Source organism: Brassica napus, chromosome A1, assembly GCF_020379485.1.
Source record: "Brassica napus cultivar Da-Ae chromosome A1, Da-Ae, whole genome shotgun sequence".
Classification (NCBI taxonomy): Eukaryota; Viridiplantae; Streptophyta; class Magnoliopsida; order Brassicales; family Brassicaceae; genus Brassica; species Brassica napus.
This window is the reverse complement of record NC_063434.1, coordinates 26587462-26608587: the sequence shown is the minus strand read 5'-3', so window position 1 is coordinate 26608587 and position 21126 is coordinate 26587462. Positions and strand designations below refer to the sequence as shown.

General features: G+C 34.6%; 1 protein-coding gene and 1 non-coding gene across 2 annotated transcripts; one reads left to right on the top strand and one right to left on the bottom strand.

The window, feature by feature from the left end:
- Window positions 1-363: 363 nt before the first annotated feature.
- LOC106380567 (small polypeptide DEVIL 22-like) lies at window positions 364-4018 on the bottom strand. Its single transcript, XM_048739475.1, has one exon. The coding sequence runs from the start codon at window positions 3557-3559 to the stop codon at window positions 3413-3415; it is 147 nt and encodes a 48-aa protein (XP_048595432.1). The 5' UTR covers window positions 3560-4018; the 3' UTR covers window positions 364-3412.
- A 4889-nt stretch (window positions 4019-8907) lies between these two features.
- LOC125579461 lies at window positions 8908-9014 on the top strand. Its single transcript, XR_007317519.1, has one exon. It is a non-coding gene; the product is annotated as a small nucleolar RNA R71 (small nucleolar RNA).
- Window positions 9015-21126: the final 12112 nt, after the last annotated feature.

Genomic DNA, 21126 nt, shown 5'->3' with positions numbered 1-21126 from the left:
TAAAAACTATAATATGAAACTATTGGTTCGACATGACAACTATCTAAACTTCATAATATGAAAATAAACATATAATATTAATTTTAGGTTTTTATCCGAAAAAACCAAAAAATCAAATGTTTTAACCGAATAAACTAAAATAAATATTAATTTAAAATAATAGTTATATTTTAGAAGATTAAAAACAAAAAAACGTAAAACCTAACCAATATCCAGATTAAACAGATTTATTGTCTTTTTTATTAAAAATAACGAAACTAATAATCACATTCCGCGCAAGGCGCGGGTTATTACCTAGTATATGATAAAGGGCTTGGATTTTACCATTTTGGTTTATAATAGTAGTGCAAAGCTATATTTTGATACAAACCTAATGGTGACATGTATTTAAAAAAAAAAAATCACTCTAAATAATAGAGTAGTAAATTAGGTATTTAGATAGCTAAAACTCCTACACTTGAAATCCCGTGAACATAAATTTTTCTTACTCTCCTACATAAATTGGATAAAGGTTTCTAAATATTAAATTTACAAACATGCTTACAGTTACTCAGTTAGTTTCAAAAAAAAAACATGCTTACAGTTACCATTATTGTATTTGTAGAATAGATCAATTGCTCGAAGCCAAGCGTGTGCCAGCAAGAATGGATGACGCGGACGGTATATATGTTATATAACGAAAGATATGATGTATCTCTCCGGCAATTTTGGTTTCTTGATCAAATTATTCATCAAATGAAAACAGATGTTAAGAAAACATTAGATAAAACAAAACACAAGCTTCTTTGAAGCCTGACGTCTATCTACAAAAGTACAAATATTCGTCCGGTGACAACAACAATCTCATCGAGCTAATATTTATTGCTATTACAGTTTCGTTTTCGTTTGTCTCATTGGTAATTATTCGAGTTCGTTAGCTATAAATTTCGTAAGATTGTATCGTGGAGTTGGTATTAGGTATATTTTAATTTTTTTATTGACACTTGACGCGGACTACATGTTCAATAAATACAAAGTTGTTAGACAAAGAAAAATAAGAAGTTCGAATCTATATATACACAAAACAATTTACATTTATTAGCTCCTAACCAAGCATTTAAGAAATCATCAATCAAGCCGTTGAACTACTAGACCATGTGATACGATAATTGACTAGACTACGCGTAATGTGGTGCCGTTTATTTGTTTGCCGACAAACTACGTGTTGATTTTCTTGCAAAAGCTAGACGACCGTTATTTTGGTAGGTCCACTGGAAAATAGCTATTTGCTTCCATAACAATATAACATGGTCCTGGTGCGTGTTAGTGTGTATTTTGTGTATGCTTTCTTATTTATCTATTTACCAATATCCTTGAATAAAGGATGGTGTATGCTTTAATGGTTTACATTAAAGATATTGTTTCAATCATGAAATTTAAAGTAACATGGCAATTAATATATAGATAATCCAACTACAAACCCTTTATATGTAGACTCTCAATTCTATAGATTATTCGTAAGTTCGTAACGTTCACAAACTTGGTCGATATATTTTTCATACGTATTTTATGCCCTTTATCATGTTATTCCTTTGGAGTCTATGACTCTGTATTTGTATAGGTTTTTGTGCTATATAGTGACCGAATAATATATTTCTTTTGGTTTAAATAAATAAAGTATTGAAATTAAGTTATTCCATCACTAATTTCTTGGAATATGAAATAAGCCACTTGTTAACAAGAGTCCACCGAAATTTCTCATAGAAAGAAACATTACAAATAGTATTTACTGAAAAACAAAGCATTGGTTTTGATGACCTATAATTTAGAAATACATATTAGTTATTTACTCTTCTGAGAAAAATGAAACACATTACAAGAAAAAAAATGGTTTGCGTGTTGGAGAGTATACTTTCTTTCGGAATAAATAGGATTCAGAACTGACAGTAGAAAGAACCGACGTGTTGCGTGCATGTCAAGAGAGCAAAAAATTATTTGTACCAGACCATCTTACAAGCCTTGCATTAAATGATATAAAACGTGTTTTTTAGTCTATCTATACTGAGAGTTGCGAGAGCCGCTTTTAACCGACTGGTCCTTACTCCTTACATAGGATGAAGTCCTTGTATATTTAAATTCATGCCTGTTTATATTACAACGATCGTTATCATATATTCACATTTACCATGCCAAACCAATATAATCCTATTCCTATAATAACTACAACATAAACGCAGATTTCCAAATGATAGGGGTTTATGAGATTCGACATTTACTCCAACAAGAGTTATGTGGATTATTAGAAACCGATTTTAATCATATTTATGTACAAACTTAACTTAGAAACATTGGTTTTCACTTTTGAAGTAAGGTGTGAGAAAGAAATGCAACATTTGCAAAATATGGGTAAGAAAGAGCGGGAACTAAAAGACGTGTAGGATTGTTGGGTCGTTTAGGACAAGAGGCCCACTTTCTCAACACCTACACACGCACGCATACGAAATTTTATTGAGTTATTGTGTCGAAGGCCCACTTTCTAAACACCAACACGTGCCTTCGTTTATCCGAATTTGTCACGTTAAACCTTTTCTTTTTCTCTTGCATTAGCCATTTTAAATGGAATAATAGTTGCGAGAAATATAAAAATCGATGAATAGACAAAAAAAAAAGATGATGGACCGGATTATGACATTCAGATGTACCTTATTTGAAGAGTGTTAGAGTGCTCTGTTTATGGAATAAGTCCTGGCTGAACCGGAACTCGGTTTATGGAATAAGTTCTGGCTGAACCGGAACACGGCCAAAATGTTGTTAGTAAAATAAAATCAGATGAGTTATGTGTTGTTTAATTTTGAGCTTGAGCAAATACAACAATCTAAATAGACAAAGATCAAAAAGGTTGTGTTTATTCTTTTTTTTTATTCTCGCATTGTTTAACAACCTGAGGCAAAAGTCAAAGAAGAAGATCTTATGATATATATGAAACCAAAACAGACTTTTTGGTAAAAATGAAACTAAACCCAAAACTTCCACAAGACTTCATAGTAGGAACTCATTTGCTCACATAACATCATCATCATTGGCCTCTTTCTCCATATGTTCCAGAAATAAAAAAAAACTCCGCCAGCACAATCGGCGGATAAAGTCTATCTCTCTTTTAATTGATGCAAAATAACCCATGAAAACTAAACAAAAAAACCCAAAATATTTTAGGTTTTAAAAAACAAGATTTTACAGGGTCTTGCACCAAAAGAATAAAGAGAATAAAAAGTTCTATGGAGAGGGATGACGCCATGCAGCCACCAGCACATACAGAGAGCTTCAACATCAATGGAGCTTCAAGAAAAAGAGATGGGAGAGGAGGAAAATATATATACATATTTAGTTATATGTAGATGTTAATTTGAAGGAGAACTCAAATGACTCTCTCTCTCTATTCATCACCATGGATGTACCAGCAGCAAACCATGGTGGCGCAACGGCGGAGAATATAGAGACGAGCTCGTTGTTCCTTCACCAAGGAAACACATTTGCTTGTAAAGGCATGACCTTTATTGAACTTTATCTTGAATTCTGCCATGAGTTGATAACTATGGTTTTTATATTAGTGTGATCAAAGATCGAGACTTTGTTTTTTTTTTTAGTTTAGGGTTGAGACTTTGGTTGCCCAAAAAAAAACCCTTTGCGGGTGATGGAAGAGAGAGAGAGAGCAGATGAAAAAATTATGATGAAGTAGAGAAGGATTTGAAGACCTTATATAGAGAAAAATAAATAAATAAAAAGGTATTGCAGAAAAAAGGAAAGTTAATTAAGAGGAGATGAAAATATGGGCTTATTTTTTTTGGTTAATTGGCACTGAAATATGCATGGTTCGCTTTGAATTCTCCAAGGGAGTATACTTTCATGAAATCATAACTTTGAACATAAAAATTGTTATTCTGTCATTTCTAGTATATTATATTATCGGTTGGAAAATAAGAAATTCTTAAAATACTACATTTTCACTTTGTACATATATCGTAGAAACTTCCGTTAAAAAATTGTTTAGTTATAACTTATATGTAAGTGATGTTAGGAGTTTTCAAGGCTCCTAAGACAAATGTTGTAGTATAGAAGATTGTCGAACCAGTTCTGAGGGATATCAAAGCACTGAGAATGCAAGTACTCACTTAATCTAAGTGCAACCAATGATTTAGAAGGGTTTTAAACTATGACTAAAACTAGAAAGCAATAACAGAATGATACTTTCTTGACTAAAGGAAAAGAGAACTCATGGGTATAGGGATTAGACCTTGGGTGATCAAGTATCGAACTAAGGATGGCAGATGATCAATCAAACTATCAACCTTAAGCCTAGACACAATTCTAAGCAAGCTCTATGTCTAGATGAATGCTCATTTGCTAACATATCTCAAACATCAAATGTCTTTGGTTGAATAATATGAAAGCAATCATTACTAACAAGTCTATTAGCTATCTTAGTACCTTTAACAACAAATGTCTTTGGCAAAGTATACTAAAAGCCTAGGAGAGTTGTCTCGGGCATTTCATCGAACACCTTTCGGGTGAGAAATGCCTAAGGATCAACAACTGAGTGGCCAACTCAGAAGATGCATTATGATTACTCTACTAGCAAGGAAATATGAATGATCTACACTAAAACATCCTAGCTCTAACCTAATCACCCTTAATCTCCCTAACCCATGAATTCAAAAGGTGATTACTCACTAATCTCCATGATTCCTCTTAAACCCATATTGGATTTCAGATTAATCATGTAAAGAAATAGATAAGAAATCAACAAGAACACAAGAACATAACAATCAAAATCCAAGAGATGAACTTCTCAAGAGAGTTCTTGTGTCTTTCTCAATAGATCAAAAGATAAAAGATAATCTGCCCCTGGTGGCTACAAAAGATGTTTAAAACATAGGTTTTTCCAAGTGCAAAACGTCCAAAATAAATTGCAAAAAGGTCCTTAAGAAATCATGATTTTCGGCAGCAAAATAACGCGGAGCGACTTGCAGGTGTCGCTCCGGGAAGTCGCTCCAGGGCCGATTTTTGGTGTGTCCGGGCGAGAGGTCGCGAGCGACTTTGGTGTGTCGCTCCAACGGGTCGCTCTGGATCGGGAGCGACCTTGGTAGGTCGCTCTGAGAGGTCGCTCCAGGCTTCGCTTCGTGTCGTCTCGCCATAGAGACGCGAGCGACCTCGGGGTGTCGCTTTGGGAGGTCGCTCCGAGAAGGGTGTGAGATGCGAGCGACCTCGGTGCGTCGCTCTGGGCAAGTCGCTCTGGGCTTCCTACGGGATGAATATGGCGAGCGACTTCACGGGGTCGCTCTAGCTAGGTCGCTCTGAGAGGTGCTTTGGAGCGACCTCATGACGTCGCTGCGGAACCTCGCTCCCATGCTCTGCTCGTCCAATGATCACCTGTTTCACGTCCTTTAAGCTCCAAATGCATCCAAATGTCCCCAAGAACTCCATGTGGCACTCCAACACCTAATGAGGACAATGAATGCAAAATGCAACCTAGACATGGCTAAATCCTAATCTATATGATGAAAATGCTAATGGATGAATGGATAAAACAATGCAAATATGCAAGATATCAACTCCCCCAAACTTGTTCTTTTACTTGTCCACAAGTGAACTTTCTAGAACTCATAGGGAGAGAGGTTGAAGGTGGGAGCACATAGCCAAAAGAAACACAACTAGCACACTCTCTTATTACACTCTAGCTTCTCTAGGCCTATCTTAACTCTTTTTGTTCTTACACTCATCATCAAGCATCCACACATTCAAATCAACCAACTCTCACATTCATTAAGCACAAAACATCAGGTGAATTCTTGCAAATGGTCAGTTGGTCCAAGTCATTTGGTTGGGTAAGGGAAGGCTTTTATTCAAGTGATTCAAGAGGTTCAAAACATATGATCTTTAAGGTGGTTTACTCTCAAAACAAGTAGCCTTGACATTGCACATAATATATCTAAGAAAGGGACCAACTCATGCATACAATGCTCAATCTCCATTGTTCTACCCTTTTCCCAAACATACAAATCACACAATCATTTCCCAATGTCAAACCCTACTCACATCTCTCACCAAAAGATCCTAAGAACTTTAACTCCTTCTCTTTGAAATCTACAAGGGATTTTTCACAACCTCAAAACATTTCTTAGCTCCTAACAACTTTGCTAGCCCCCTTTTTCTTTTCTTTTTCTTTTTTTTTTTTCGATTTCTTTTTTTTTTATATATATTTTTTTTTTTTTTTAGGTTGGGGGCCAAGACTTTTCAAAACTAGAGCTAGAGGTTCTCTACTTATCCCAGAAAATCGATTCACTTAAGCACAAAGAGTCTATCCTTTTTATTTTTCATTTCTCCCAAATCATGATCACAACACTCACCCTCCCACCTATAGCTAGACAAAAGAGTGTCCAATCTAGCAAAAATGAAGATCAAGCATTGTCGTTCCCGATACTCTCAACATTATGCGCATGTAAGACTTTCCGAAGAAGGCCTCACTCATCAAACAATGAAAGCTTAAAAGGAAGGAAAGGTTTTGGGAGTGGTCTACCACTAGAGTTTGTCAAAAAGATTGGCATAAAAGATGTGACAACTCCAGTGTGTATAGCCATGACTCAGTACACAAGGGACCCTAAGCAAGAAGCATTAAGTTCATTCATTTCTAATAAGGTTGTAGTTGGCTTCAAAGACTGAGTTTCAGCAATCAACAAGTTTCAGGAAGAGTTTTCAAGGCTCGAAACATACAAGTCTTTTTGAGAGGTGCAAAAGCTAGTCAAGTGCAACGTAGTGTTCTTTACAAGGCATTCAAATCATTGCTCCCAATGCAAGTGAATGCAACCTATATGCTCTAGACTCTCCTAAAAATGCAAATGATGCAAACTAAATGATTGATTTTTTTTTTTTTTTTTATCTATGCAAATAGGTATGCCATGCATGACTCAATGAAACAACATCAAAGCAAACATGATCAAATACTTGGTACCTCCCCCAAACTTGAGTGACACAGTCTCTGTGTCGTCAAGTAGAGAGAGAGATACCGAAAAGAAGACTAATATGCAAAAATGAAATGGTATATACAAGGGAGTGTGGTGGGTTACCTTCTATAGGGAATGAGTAGAGGGAGATGCTCCCTCCTCGTCGTCCTCAGGTGGTAACTCTTCAAGGTGCTCATCAGCAGGGGTGTCCATCTCTTCAATGTAGAAGGCTTGCCCGAACACAGTTGGTTTCCTCATTTTCCTCTTGATGTCAAAGTGGAGGATGTTCTCTTTACCCAAATGGAGATCAATCGTGCCTTCCTTCACATTAACAATAGCTCCTGCTGTAGCTAAGAATGGCCTTCCTAGAATCAATGGATCTTGAGCCTCCTCACCCATCTCAAGCACCACAAAATCTGTAGGTATCTCATACCTTCCAATCTTCACAGGGAGGTCCTCTAAGATGCCCACAGGGTACTTCACTGAACGATCAGCTAACACCAGAGAGAGTCTACACTTCTTGTACTGAGTGAATCCAAGCTTCTTTGCAACAGACAAAGGCATCAAGCTGACACTAGCTCCCAAATCGCAGAGACTTTTCTCAAATACCATAGGTCCAAGAGCACAAGGTAGTGTGAAGCTTCCTGGATCCTCTAATTTCTCTGGAACATCAAGCCTCTGGATGATGGCATTGCACTCATGGGTAAGATTCATCATGCTTTCCATCTCCTTCTTCTTTGCAGCTACAACATCTTTCAGGAAATTGTTGTATTGAGGAATCAACATGAAAGCATCGATGATGGGCATTGCAACCTGAGCTTCACTCATTTGCTTCTCAAACAGAGCTTTGTATTTCTCTAGCAGCTGCTTCTTGAATCTACCAGGGAATGGAAGTTTGGGTTCATAGGGAGGAGGAACAAAAGAACTTTCACTTGCTGGAGTAACAACTTCACCATCCTTTACTGTCTTCTTCTCCTCTCCAACCTTTCCTTTACCTTTGGCTTCCACTATCTTCTCCAAGATCTCGTCATTGATCTTCTCATCAACAATCACCACTTCATCATCTATGTTGATGGCAACCCCCTCACCTAATTTCTCAGCATCCTTGGTGAGGGTTCTAGGAGGTAACTGCTTACCACTCCTAAGGGTGATAGCTTTGGCCTCCTTGGGATTTTGGTCAGACTTTCCAGGTAGAGATCCTTGCTGGCGATTCTGGTGAGTGTTCATGGAAGCAAATTGATTCTCTAAATTCCTGACTGTAGAAGCAAGGTGTGAGAATTTGTTGTTGAGCTCATTGTAGCTCCCATCAATCTTGGAATGAAGGTTCTTCAACTCATAACCAACTTGCTTCTCACTTCTAGTCTGAGACTCCAAGATTTGCTTCAGTAAGGTATCAGTGCTGCTCTCTTGAGGAGCAGAGGAACCAGACGAGGGGTTTTGCTGAGGCTGATAGCTGCCTTGCTGGTTGTTTCTTGGCGGATAGCCACTCTGCTGGTTGTTGGAATAGGACTTCTGTTGGTAGTTGTTGTACTGAAAGTTGGGTTCTTTCTTGTACCAGCTACCATTGTTGTTGATGAAACACAGCTCTTCCTGACCTTCCAAACCCTCAACTTCATGGACAATAGCTGGTGTCTCTTGGCTTGGGTTGCCGACAAAGTGCAGCTGCTCTTGGGTAGCTTTATCAGCAAGGAGGATGTCTATCTTATCCTGTAGAGCTTTCAACTCCTTCCTCGTTTGCTTATCCTCAGTTCTACTGCTTCTGTCGTGGTCTCCACTGTAGACTGCATCACTCTTTACCATGTTGTCAACCAGTTCTTCTGCATCCTCCTCAGTTCTCCCCAAGAAGAACCCATTGCTAGCTGTATCCAGTCTGGCTCTGTACTTAGGAAGAGCACCACGGTAGAATGTGCTCAGCAAGCTCTCCTTAGAAAAGCCATGGTGTGGGCATTGAGCTTGGTAGCCCTTGAATCTCTCCCAGGCTTCACTGAAGCCTTCCAAGTTCTTCTGTTGAAAGCTGGAAATCTCGTTTCTCAGCTTAGCAGTTCTTGAAGTAGAGAAGAACTTCTCCAAGAATGCTTTCTTGCAGTCATCCCAAGTAGTGATGGAGTCACTGGGTAGAGACTTCTCCCACTGACGTGCCTTATCCCCCAAAGAGAAAGGGAATAGCTTGAGCTTTAAGGCATCTTCGGACACACCATTGGTTTTTGACAACCCACAGTAGCTGTCGAACCTGTCCAAGTGATCAAATGGATCCTCTAGAGCCAAGCCATGATACTTGTTGTTCTCGATCACGTTGAGGAGTCCTGATTTGATCTCAAAGTTGTTGGCTGCCACAGCGGGTGCTCGGATTCCCAATCTATGACCATGAATGTTGGGGCGGTCGTAAGTGCCAATGGGTCGAGCTGCTCGCTGTTGGTTTTGAGGTATGTCTCCCATATCAGTACTCAATCTCTGCAAGTGAGCCTGTTGCTCTTCTTCTCTTCTATTTCTAGCACACTCTCTCTCTAAAGCTCTGATGTCTGCAGCTATTGGAACTAGGTTTGATGGACCCCTGCTCCTCAAGTTCATACACCTGTAGATTAAAGGGAGGTGAAGAAAGAGAATCAGTAACAAAAGAAAATAAAAATGACTTAGTCTCAAGCAAGTGACTAAATCTCAATGTTCAAATCTACTCAGAATTTGGCAACGGCGCCAATTTGATGTTAGGAGTTTTCAAGGCTCCTAAGACAAATGTTGTAGTATAGAAGATTGTCGAACCAGTTCTGAGGGATATCAAAGCACTGAGAATGCAAGTACTCACTTAATCTAAGTGCAACCAATGATTTAGAAGGGTTTTAAACTATGACTAAAACTAGAAAGCAATAACAGAATGATACTTTCTTGACTAAAGGAAAAGAGAACTCATGGGTATAGGGATTAGACCTTGGGTGATCAAGTATCGAACTAAGGATGGCAGATGATCAATCAAACTATCAACCTTAAGCCTAGACACAATTCTAAGCAAGCTCTATGTCTAGATGAATGCTCATTTGCTAACATATCTCAAACATCAAATGTCTTTGGTTGAATAATATGAAAGCAATCATTACTAACAAGTCTATTAGCTATCTTAGTACCTTTAACAACAAATGTCTTTGGCAAAGTATACTAAAAGCCTAGGAGAGTTGTCTCGGGCATTTCATCGAACACCTTTCGGGTGAGAAATGCCTAAGGATCAACAACTGAGTGGCCAACTCAGAAGATGCATTATGATTACTCTACTAGCAAGGAAATATGAATGATCTACACTAAAACATCCTAGCTCTAACCTAATCACCCTTAATCTCCCTAACCCATGAATTCAAAAGGTGATTACTCACTAATCTCCATGATTCCTCTTAAACCCATATTGGATTTCAGATTAATCATGTAAAGAAATAGATAAGAAATCAACAAGAACACAAGAACATAACAATCAAAATCCAAGAGATGAACTTCTCAAGAGAGTTCTTGTGTCTTTCTCAATAGATCAAAAGATAAAAGATAATCTGCCCTGGTGGCTACAAAAGATGTTTAAAACATAGGTTTTTCCAAGTGCAAAACGTCCAAAATAAATTGCAAAAAGGTCCTTAAGAAATCATGATTTTCGGCAGCAAAATAACGCGGAGCGACTTGCAGGTGTCGCTCCGGGAAGTCGCTCCAGGGCCGATTTTTGGTGTGTCCGGGCGAGAGGTCGCGAGCGACTTTGGTGTGTCGCTCCAACGGGTCGCTCTGGATCGGGAGCGACCTTGGTAGGTCGCTCTGAGAGGTCGCTCCAGGCTTCGCTTCGTGTCGTCTCGCCATAGAGACGCGAGCGACCTCGGGGTGTCGCTTTGGGAGGTCGCTTCGAGAAGGGTGTGAGATGCGAGCGACCTCGGTGCGTCGCTCTGGGCAAGTCGCTCTGGGCTTCCTACGGGATGAATATGGCGAGCGACTTCACGGGGTCGCTCTAGCTAGGTCGCTCTGAGAGGTGCTTTGGAGCGACCTCATGACGTCGCTGCGGAACCTCGCTCCCATGCTCTGCTCGTCCAATGATCACCTGTTTCACGTCCTTTAAGCTCCAAATGCATCCAAATGTCCCCAAGAACTCCATGTGGCACTCCAACACCTAATGAGGACAATGAATGCAAAATGCAACCTAGACATGGCTAAATCCTAATCTATATGATGAAAATGCTAATGGATGAATGGATAAAACAATGCAAATATGCAAGATATCAGTAAGAAACGCAGTAAGCACAGCTAGCTGTTGATTAATAATTTGTTATCCCCTAAATGAAATTATTTAATGTAACTTGACATTATTGTTTAATAGGCTTCAACACAATCTAAAAGAAAGAGTATAAAAGGGAGAAAGGTGAGCATGAAAAAAGGAGAGTTGTTGAAAGGAGACAAAACATTGAGATTGAGTTTCGGGGAACATGCAACCGGCAATCTTATATTTTGCCTTCTCCACTTGAGCAGGTTTGTTTGGTTCGCTTCTCTTTTTTTATAATCTCAACTTATCTCCAAGAGCATATCAAATGATCGAATCAAAATGGATCAAAAATTATTTTGTTAAACAAAATTATATAAAAATATTTTTTTTTCAATCTCAATAACTGCATTCGTTTTGCTATGGATTGTGCCAACCTATTTTGTTTTTGTTAATTGGGGTATATGGAGCAAAACCAACAATTTTCCATGAAAGCAATACCGACAACTAATTTGGTCCTAGTTTAAAAAGATAAAATTTAACACATACTTCTTTTATATTTGTCTAACCAATTAGTAACAATTTTGTTTGTGGCAGAAATTAAATATACGACGAGTTTACGATTTTATTCCAACCTAATTTCAATGATGAAAATTCCGGAAGAGTAATAATCTATTCCCATTTAAGTTTTTGTATATTCAATGGACTTTATATGAACACTTCTTCTTTTCATTAATTGTATGGAATTTGGTGTTAATATAAGTAAGTTAAACAAGAAAAGAACTTAAGCATGATTAAGTTAAGATAAAAGCTAGCAAAATTATATTTATAAATGAGTTTTATTTAGTTTGTTAACTTGGTAAGTGTTTATCAGTACTATTAAAAGGGAAGGAGTCTGAAAAAATCTTCTTATAAAAGTTGTTTGGACCTTTTCATTTAATTTATTATTTTTTGGTCTTACCTTAAATTTATACTAACAATATGTTACCATATATTTCTCTAACAATAATTTAGTCAATTCTTTTATTTATTTAAAACTCACTCATAAATCCTAATCATTACTATTACTATATTTATCATTTTGATTTTTAATCGTAAAAGCATTGAAACTAATGTTTTATATTATCACTTTTATCATATAATATATGATTTAAAACAAGATAAATTACAAGACATATATGTGTACCTTCTAACTTCCTCTTTCGTTTATAATAAAGTAATCATATCATATATAAATTTTCCTACTAAAATCTCATATCATATACTAAACTTTCAACTGTCTATAGTTTGATAATATTTTCATATTTAAAAATAATTTTTCTGAATATTCATGTTACCTTCACAAAAATGAAGAAATTCATTGGTTCTATTAAAGCTAACCCGACTTCACGATATCAGTATTGATTATTCAAGATTTTAAGAATAATTTGTTTAGATATTATACTTTTATATACTTTTCACTTAAAACGAATCAATACTATTAAAAGGAAAATAGTTTTAAAAAATCTAATATAAAAAATTTATTGGAGTTATATATAACTATTTATTATTTTTCTGATAATATATTAATCATTCTAAACATACAATATTTTAAATATTTTTAACATATCTTAATATTATTTCTTATGATACCTTTACTCAGAAAAATATTTCATCAACCATTTTTTTGTACAATAACGTTAAAAATATATATCAAAAGGTTGTTGGACCTGATATGGACGTAATGGGTCCACATTTGTTCGGGTATTTAAAATCCTAAAAGAATTCGAAATATATAAAAATCTGAAAAATATCTGAAACACGAAAAGTATTTGAAACTCCAAACAAATACTAAAAAAATTCAAATACCTAAAAATTTAAAATCTTATTCAAAATCTGACACGATGAACTGAAAAATACCCAAAATTTTATCCATATATCCAATTTTTTTTTTTAATTTGAAAAATTTACCTGAAATCAAAACTCTAATCGTAAACCAAAAACTTAAAAACAATATCCATAATACCGGAAACATATTCGAAATATCCATATATACCTAATAAACACATATTTATGATCGGGTCTAGGATAGGACCCGGACTCAAACAAAGACATGCGGGTCAAAAAAACCCAATAGGTTATCTTCTCTGGACCTGAACTAAACCTATAATTTTAGGTCAGTTCGGTTTCTTTTTTTTATCCGGATATAATTCTCATGTCGAAAAGAAACTTACGTAAAAATGTACATATAAAATCTCAAATAAACTAATTTGTAGATTATATAGTTATTAAAAATTATGTTTTTCAATATAATAAAATTTTGTATTATAATATAATCCAACAACCCCGCGCTTGGAAAACGCGGATCAAAATCTAGTTAATTTTTAAACCGGTAACAAAACAAACATGAACTATAATATTTTCTACATTATGGTCGGTCCATCCACATTTCAGCTCGGGTAAAAACATTATCTTTAACCATATTAATTATCATAACTAAAATATGCAAAACACAATATCTGTAATCGAGATCGTGACTGTTTACCTTTCTCTACCTTTTGCTGCCGTTTTACAGCTAGTAGAACAAAATCATCCATCTTGATCTCTTCCTCATTTTTCTAGTCGTTTCTTCGTCACTTCGTGTATCAATTTACGGATCACAACAGATTTGCATCACATTCAAATCCTCATCAATCATACATGTTAAGATATGAAGACTTCAATAAATGTTTTTGTGTGAGTCTAAAAGATTCTAAGCCCAACCAGAATCAGAAATCTTTATTATGTTGTTCGTATAACCAAACCAATATTCCCACATTCCAACAAATTGAAGGATATAATTGAGATCCTAGTCAATTGCATTGAGATATAATCGTCTTAACAGTAAAGCCCAATTTTAACAACGTGCACTCTCGTTTTTAATACGATGGGTCTTAGACCTATTTGGACTAACCATTTTGTTTAACGTCCCTACATTCAACTTATATTATTTTGATGTTTTCAAAGTGGCAATTGGCAAAGGTGCAATGCAATTGATTTACGAAGTTTTTTATTTATTTTTATTTACGAAGTTAGATATATCCTCTCAGTAAACCTTACCTAAATTATTATCTAATTGTTGTTTTCAGGATTCGTAAACTCTTAATTGTAAGAGTGTATAGTTCTTTTATTGATCTTGAGTATTAGTTCTGTAAACTCTTGTTAGTTAGAGAGTAATAGTTACTTTAGATCTTGTTTGTAAGAGAGTTTTAGAGAGTAATAGTTTCTGTAGATCTTGTTTGTAAGAGAGTAATAGTTTCTGTAAACTCCAGCTGACCACTCTGGTGTTATGAACCTTGCAACGTGTCGTCTCTGAGATCGGAGAACGAACCACTTTCCACCAGCCGTCATACCTCTCTTGGAAGATCTCACCCCCATAGAGGAAAGTAATTCTATGGTGGAGGAGGTTTCTCACCGAGTCACGTACCGTGTACAATTGCGTCCACATTTAGCTAGAAGTAGTTATATAACTAAATAAAAACCTAACTAGAGACATAAATATATAAATAACGTACACACGACGACAATAACCTAATTTTTTGGTTTAAGACAGTAACCTAATTGCACTCTAGAAGTAAAATAATCAACACATAACCAACACACGACGGGACACGCACATCCTGAAACGTCCATAAATTATAAGTATCTAAACTATTAAAACAGGAGTACAAATAGAAAATAACCTTGAGTTTTCCTCAACAATTACTTATCCATGCCATTAGATTAAAACAAATCGTTTAACGCTTTACCTATCTATTTATCCCCTTTTAATAAATTCACCATTAACAAACCGCCTTACAACACTAAAATTGTCTGTAGCAAACCGGATACAATCCGTGGTTTGTATAACCACTTCCTTAATATTAGTTAGCTCCACAATCTTTTTTAAAATACTACTCCCTCTGTTTTTTAATGTTACATATTCTAGATTTTTCACACATTTTAATAAAATATATTAAATTTGCATATTTTTGTGTTTATCTTTGTTTCATAATTTTAAACCAATAATAATTCAGTAAGTATAATTAAGTTTTTTGAAATTTGCAATTAGTTAATAAAACATGTCTTGAAAATGTAAAAAATAGATCTTTTTAAAACAATTTTTTTCTTAGAATATGTAATATTAAGGAATTTAGCTTGACTTGATTACAACTTTCTTTAGTGGAGATCTTTTGCCGTTTATAATAGAAATATTATATTGAAAAAATGTTTTTGAGACACAAAACTAAATTAGCTCCACCAAATAACACAAAAATCTGAATCACTCCAAAACAGCCCCTGTTTTCAAGCTATCACATTAACCCAAGCGTATCAATCTTTCAAATCCAGTCGATATTCTTATATGATCAACCAGAATATTCTTTTCATATATACTATCACTAAATTATTGGAAACATGTTAATCTTTTTATTAATTTCCATTTCTTTACAACATTATTTGACATACCAATTTAATTGGAACTAAGGGTATGACTGGTTTCTCCGCTACGTTGCTAGCGGTTATTAGCGTTTTGCGACAATCAATCAAATCGTTCTGAACTATTTCAAACCGCTCTAAACTTCATAAATTCAAAATGTGGTTCCAACTAGCGTTTGCGGTTGCGGGTAGTTGCGGAATGATGATATTTTTCTATTTTAAAAACAATATAAATGCAAAAAAATAAAACTATTAATCAAAAATTTTAAATTGGAATTATAAAAATACTAAATTATATCTATTATATTTTAGCTAATATTATCAAAATTTTAAAATAAAAATATTTTCTATAATTTTTTAAAATTTAAAACTGTACCGGTTTTAGGAAGCAACCGTCTTTCGTCGTTCAAAGGCGGATAGCCTAGCACGCAGTGTCAGGAAGCAACCGTCTTTCGTCGTTCACATGGATCAAGATCTACCAGTTTGGTTCACAGAGTCAGTATGAGTCTGTATAAGTTGATGACAAAAAAAAACTATAATTTTCTAATTATAATTTTTATGCTTAATATAATATTATGATTTTTGATATTTTCATAATTATATAAAATTTAAATATTGTTAATTTATTATTTAACCTGTGATATGTTTGGTAATTAACCAGTCATAAGTATCTTGTACCAATTTATAACCGCAGAACCAGTCATATAAATCTCTTAAAACCGATAGAAACCGCAACTATCCGCATTCACAAACTCTCGCAACCGCTGCCGCTGCGTTTGAACCAGTCAGGCCCTAAGTCAGTTATCTTTATATATATAATAGAGTTTCATCTCTCCTATGCGTGCCACGTAGGCGGACACGTCAGAAAGTCGAAAGCTCTAGGCGTGTCATGTCTCATCTCCTTACACTTTACGTTTCATTAAGTCAAATATTTCATTTGTTTGGGCTTAACATGCATAGTCGCACTAACAATATAAATAAATTTCATTCCTATAGTATAATAACATATTCATATTAAGAACAATATAAAGTTATAAAAAACATGACGCACGGGTCATAATCTAGTGCTTATTTAAGGTTAGTACTTATCAATATGACAATAACCTAATTGCACTCTAGAAGTCAAATAACCAACGCTTGTGGTTGACTAATTCAGTAATGTAAATCGGCTTTATGTGTGGTTTGATTTGGAAACTGGCTTCCAATCTTCTTTTTCAAATGGGCTTTATGTGTGGTTTGATTTAGAAACTCGCTTCCAAACTTCTTTTTCAAGGGGTCTATATATAAAAGGGATGTTTGTTTCACCATATGTGAAAGTATTGTTTGTTTAGAATTAAAATTGTGATTCATCTGAATAGATCATCTAGATGAATTTTAAAAATCCAAGTTTGATTTTAAAGTTCATTGATCTAAACAAAATTGAACCATTTAAATGGAGATTATTTTATCAAAATGGTATAATTTCTATTATACTTTTGATATAATTCACAAATTACAAACCTAAACCTAATAACATTTTATCACTTAATAAAAAATGATAAACCCGCAAAAAAATACATTTTTCTACTAAAACCACAAAACATATATTCTCACCAAGACCATACAAATATATTTTCCCACTAAAATCACAACACATATTTCACCAAAAACAAAAAACACATTTTCCTCTCCAAAACGCAAAAACGCATTTTTCGCTAAAAACGCAAAAACACATTTTTCCAAGAAAATCGCAAAAAATCATTTTCCGAACAAAACCACAAAAACACATTTTCCCAATAAAATGCGAAAATGCATTTTTTCTGGCTAAAACGCAAAATACATTTTTCCGCCAAAAAAGTAAAAATACATTTTTCACCAAAACACATTTTCTCGCCAAAAATGCAAAAACACATTTTCCCGCCAAAAATGTTAAAAACACACATTTTTGCCAAAAACACAGAAACACATTTACCCGCTAAAACCGCAAAAGGGCATTTTCCGCCAAAACCCAAAAACACATTTTCCAAAGAAAAAACGTAAAATCACATTATCTTGCCAAAGCGCAAAACACATTTTCCCGCCAAAAAAAGTAAAAATGCATTTTTCACCAAAAACACAAAAACACATTTTCTCGCCAAAAAATGCAAAAATGCATTTTCTCGCCAAAAATGCAAAAATGCATTTTCTCGCCAAAAATGCAAAAACACATTTTTTCGCCAAAAATGCAAAAATGCATTTTCCCTAAAAACACAAAAAAAAAACATATTTTCCCCCTAAAACCGGAAAAGAGCATTTGCCACCAAAACCCAAAAACGCATTTTCCAGACAAAAACTCAAAAGCACATTTTCTTGCCAAAATGCAAAAACATATTTTGCCGCCAAAAATGTAAAATCGTAGTTTCCCGCCAAAACCGCAAAATAGTATTTTCTTGACAAAAACGCGAAAACACATTTTTTTGCAAAAAAAAAACGTAAAACGCAAAAACGTATTTCATGCAAAAAGTGTAAAAGCACATTTTTTCATCAAAAACGCAAAAATGTATTTTCCTGTCAAAAACGCATTTTCCGCCAAAATTGCAAAAGCGCATTTTCTCGCCATAACCGCAAAAGCGTATTTTCCTGCCAAAACCGCAAAAGCGTATCTTCCTGCCAAAACCGCAAAAGCGTTTTTTCATGCAAAACCGCAAAAACGCATTTTCTCCGCTAAAAACGTAAAATTGCACTTTTCCGCCAAAATCACAAAACATATTTTTCGCCAAAACCTCAAAAACATGTTTTCACACTAAAACTAAAACTAAAATACTTTTTCCTAACAAACTCACAAAATTATTTTTCCTCGTTATAACTGCAAAATCAAATTTCTGACCAAAATTGTGAATATGTATTTTTCTCCTCTAAAACCATATTTTAGAATAATTATATTTTAGATGATTAATAATAATTAATATAGTGAAACAAAATAATATATGATTAAATCTAAACAATGGTATTTTTGTAATTTGTTTACTAAATTTATATGAATAAAAATGAAAATAAACATAAATCCATTTAGATGATTCATATAGACCATCTGGATGGACAAACAAAGAATTTAACAAAATCATATAAATGAATGGAGATGACAGATAGTGAAACAAACAGCGTTATAATTGTTATGAATATTATAGTGTCTTTTATTCACATTTGATTCCTAACCACTTCGGTCTAATATCTCTAATTTAGAAGTTGTATCACATTTGTTAAACAAAAAACTATGGAATTAACATTAGCGAGAAAAAGCTTAGTATCAGTTACTCTTTATTCCATTTTCCCTTTGATCAAACAGGTTTTTGTAAGTGTGCCTTCCTGTATATGTGTTCTTTTCTTTTACTGCTTACATGTATCAAATCTGCTAGTCTATAGGAAGAGATGACTGAAAGAGACGGGTAAAACAGACACAAGGAATGTGAAATTACTTTTTCTATGATAAATATGTATTTTTAGGGGAAAAATAAATAGTGTTTCGAGATAACTATAACTGGAATTGTAAGCTGATTGATTCACATAATAATATACAATTCTAAATGGGTATTTGACTCAATACGCTTTTGCGAATTTTTGTTTCTTTTTTTCGAGTTGGTTTGCGTTCGTTCTAACACAATTCATAATAGTACAGACAAAACAACCGCTCAATCATTCAATATTTTCAAGCTATGATTATGATGCCCAGTCTCAGTTTAGGTGACTGTATTGTTTTGTTTACCCTAATCTTTCATTGATCTAAATTTGGAATTGCGTACCAGATATTACTAGACTTTTGATATTTGTTTAGATTAAAGTGATAAATAAAAATGCTATATAGGGTGTTTACTAAATTGAGTTGTCTTCATTCATAAAATTTCCGGTTTTCAAACATATATGACTGTTAATTTTCTTTTTCTAACTAACAAAATTCATTCACACGGAGTATTTTTCAAAAGTAATGGCAGATTTGCAAGATATTCTTACGTAACATGAGAGTTCTATCCATAAACACTAACAGCTTTACCTAGTTGTATCAAACAAATATATGCTAAACACTATAACACTAAATGATTCAATCTATTGCTTGGCGCGACCAAACGAATTTTGACCAGCCTATAAGACAGATCGAATAGAATCTGAATATAGTTGAAATGTGAATAGTAATGAATTCGTAGCACTAATTATCGCATCAAATTTATAGCATCGACCACGCGTCGCATTAACCATGAAATATTCCTTTTGTTTTGTCTTATCTAATCAATAAAGTTATTTAACTTTTTAAGACCTAGAAGTAGTTAACTGTAAGTTTGTAACTAGACGAATATTTGAAGTATGGAAAACTAATATTTGAGTTGCTAACCATGAAGCAAACATCAAAATCTAAATATATAATGTATATCACTTGGAGGGTTTGAGTATCATAGGACGTGACAGTTTCAAACGATCGGTTAATCCCATCCATAACCAAATCTAGAAAATAGATATGACTAAATGAGTATGCGTATATCTGGAATCTAACATGGAGAAATAGAGAACGAAACAGAGCCAAGGTCAACTTGCCAGACACAACCAAAGGGCTGAGAATGTGACCAAAACAATGGTTCATGAACCGATTGTATATAAACCGGCAAGTCATCCTTGGCTCAATTCCACTCTCTATTCCTTCATGCAAGACCTTCTGATACAGCCAGAGACTCCCATCGTTGTCTCTCGATCTAGAGCTGCTTATTTCAAATGTGTTCTCTTTCTTTGACTCATGTGTTGTGGTAAAGCCTAGTTGAGATGCATTGGTATTTATAGGCATACAAATGCGACAGATTTTGTATATTATTTTATTTTCGATTCCATTTCCCATATGCATGGTTGGGAATTTTGACTAAAACCCTAATTCATCAAGAATAAAGTTTAAAAGTTGGAATTAGAGAATATAATCTACAAGATGTGCTGACCAAAATTTCAAAATATCCACTTTCCGATTTATTTCGAATAGTTTATATTCGTTCCACTACGTTATTGAAATATGTTATTAGGTAATACAATGAAATATATGTAGATGATCGCAGAAACCAATAGAAGAATTTCATTTTGTGGATAAGTGGAATATTTATGATCACATGCGTGTATAAGTATAATAAATACTTTAAAGCATTCTTCAACAAGAAGATTTACATGTTCTAGAGTTTGTAAACTAACGTCAGCAAATGGTAGAGCAGGGGCGAATATAGATATAATTTCTTAGGGGTGTACAAAGCGTATCAAATGAATCGATGGGTGCAATAAAAACAATTTTCTACTTTATCTAGTTGTTTTCTCTCATTTTGTCATGCAAATAGAAAAAATTATGGATGCACTCATTGTCTTTGCTGTGGCTTCGCCACTGATTTAGAGAGCTTACATCAATCTAAATCCAGTAGAGGGTTCAGTTCATATAGGAAGATACCAAAATAAACTTTTTGTTTATATATATATATCTCAATGAGACGGTGGCGGGAAGCTTGAAGTGGTAAAATGCTCCCATGC

Excerpts from the sequence above, each read along its gene's own strand:
- LOC106380567 (XM_048739475.1), bottom strand. The coding sequence starts at position 3,559 with ATGGCAGAATTCAAGATAAAGTTCAATAAAGGTCATGCCTTTACAAGC.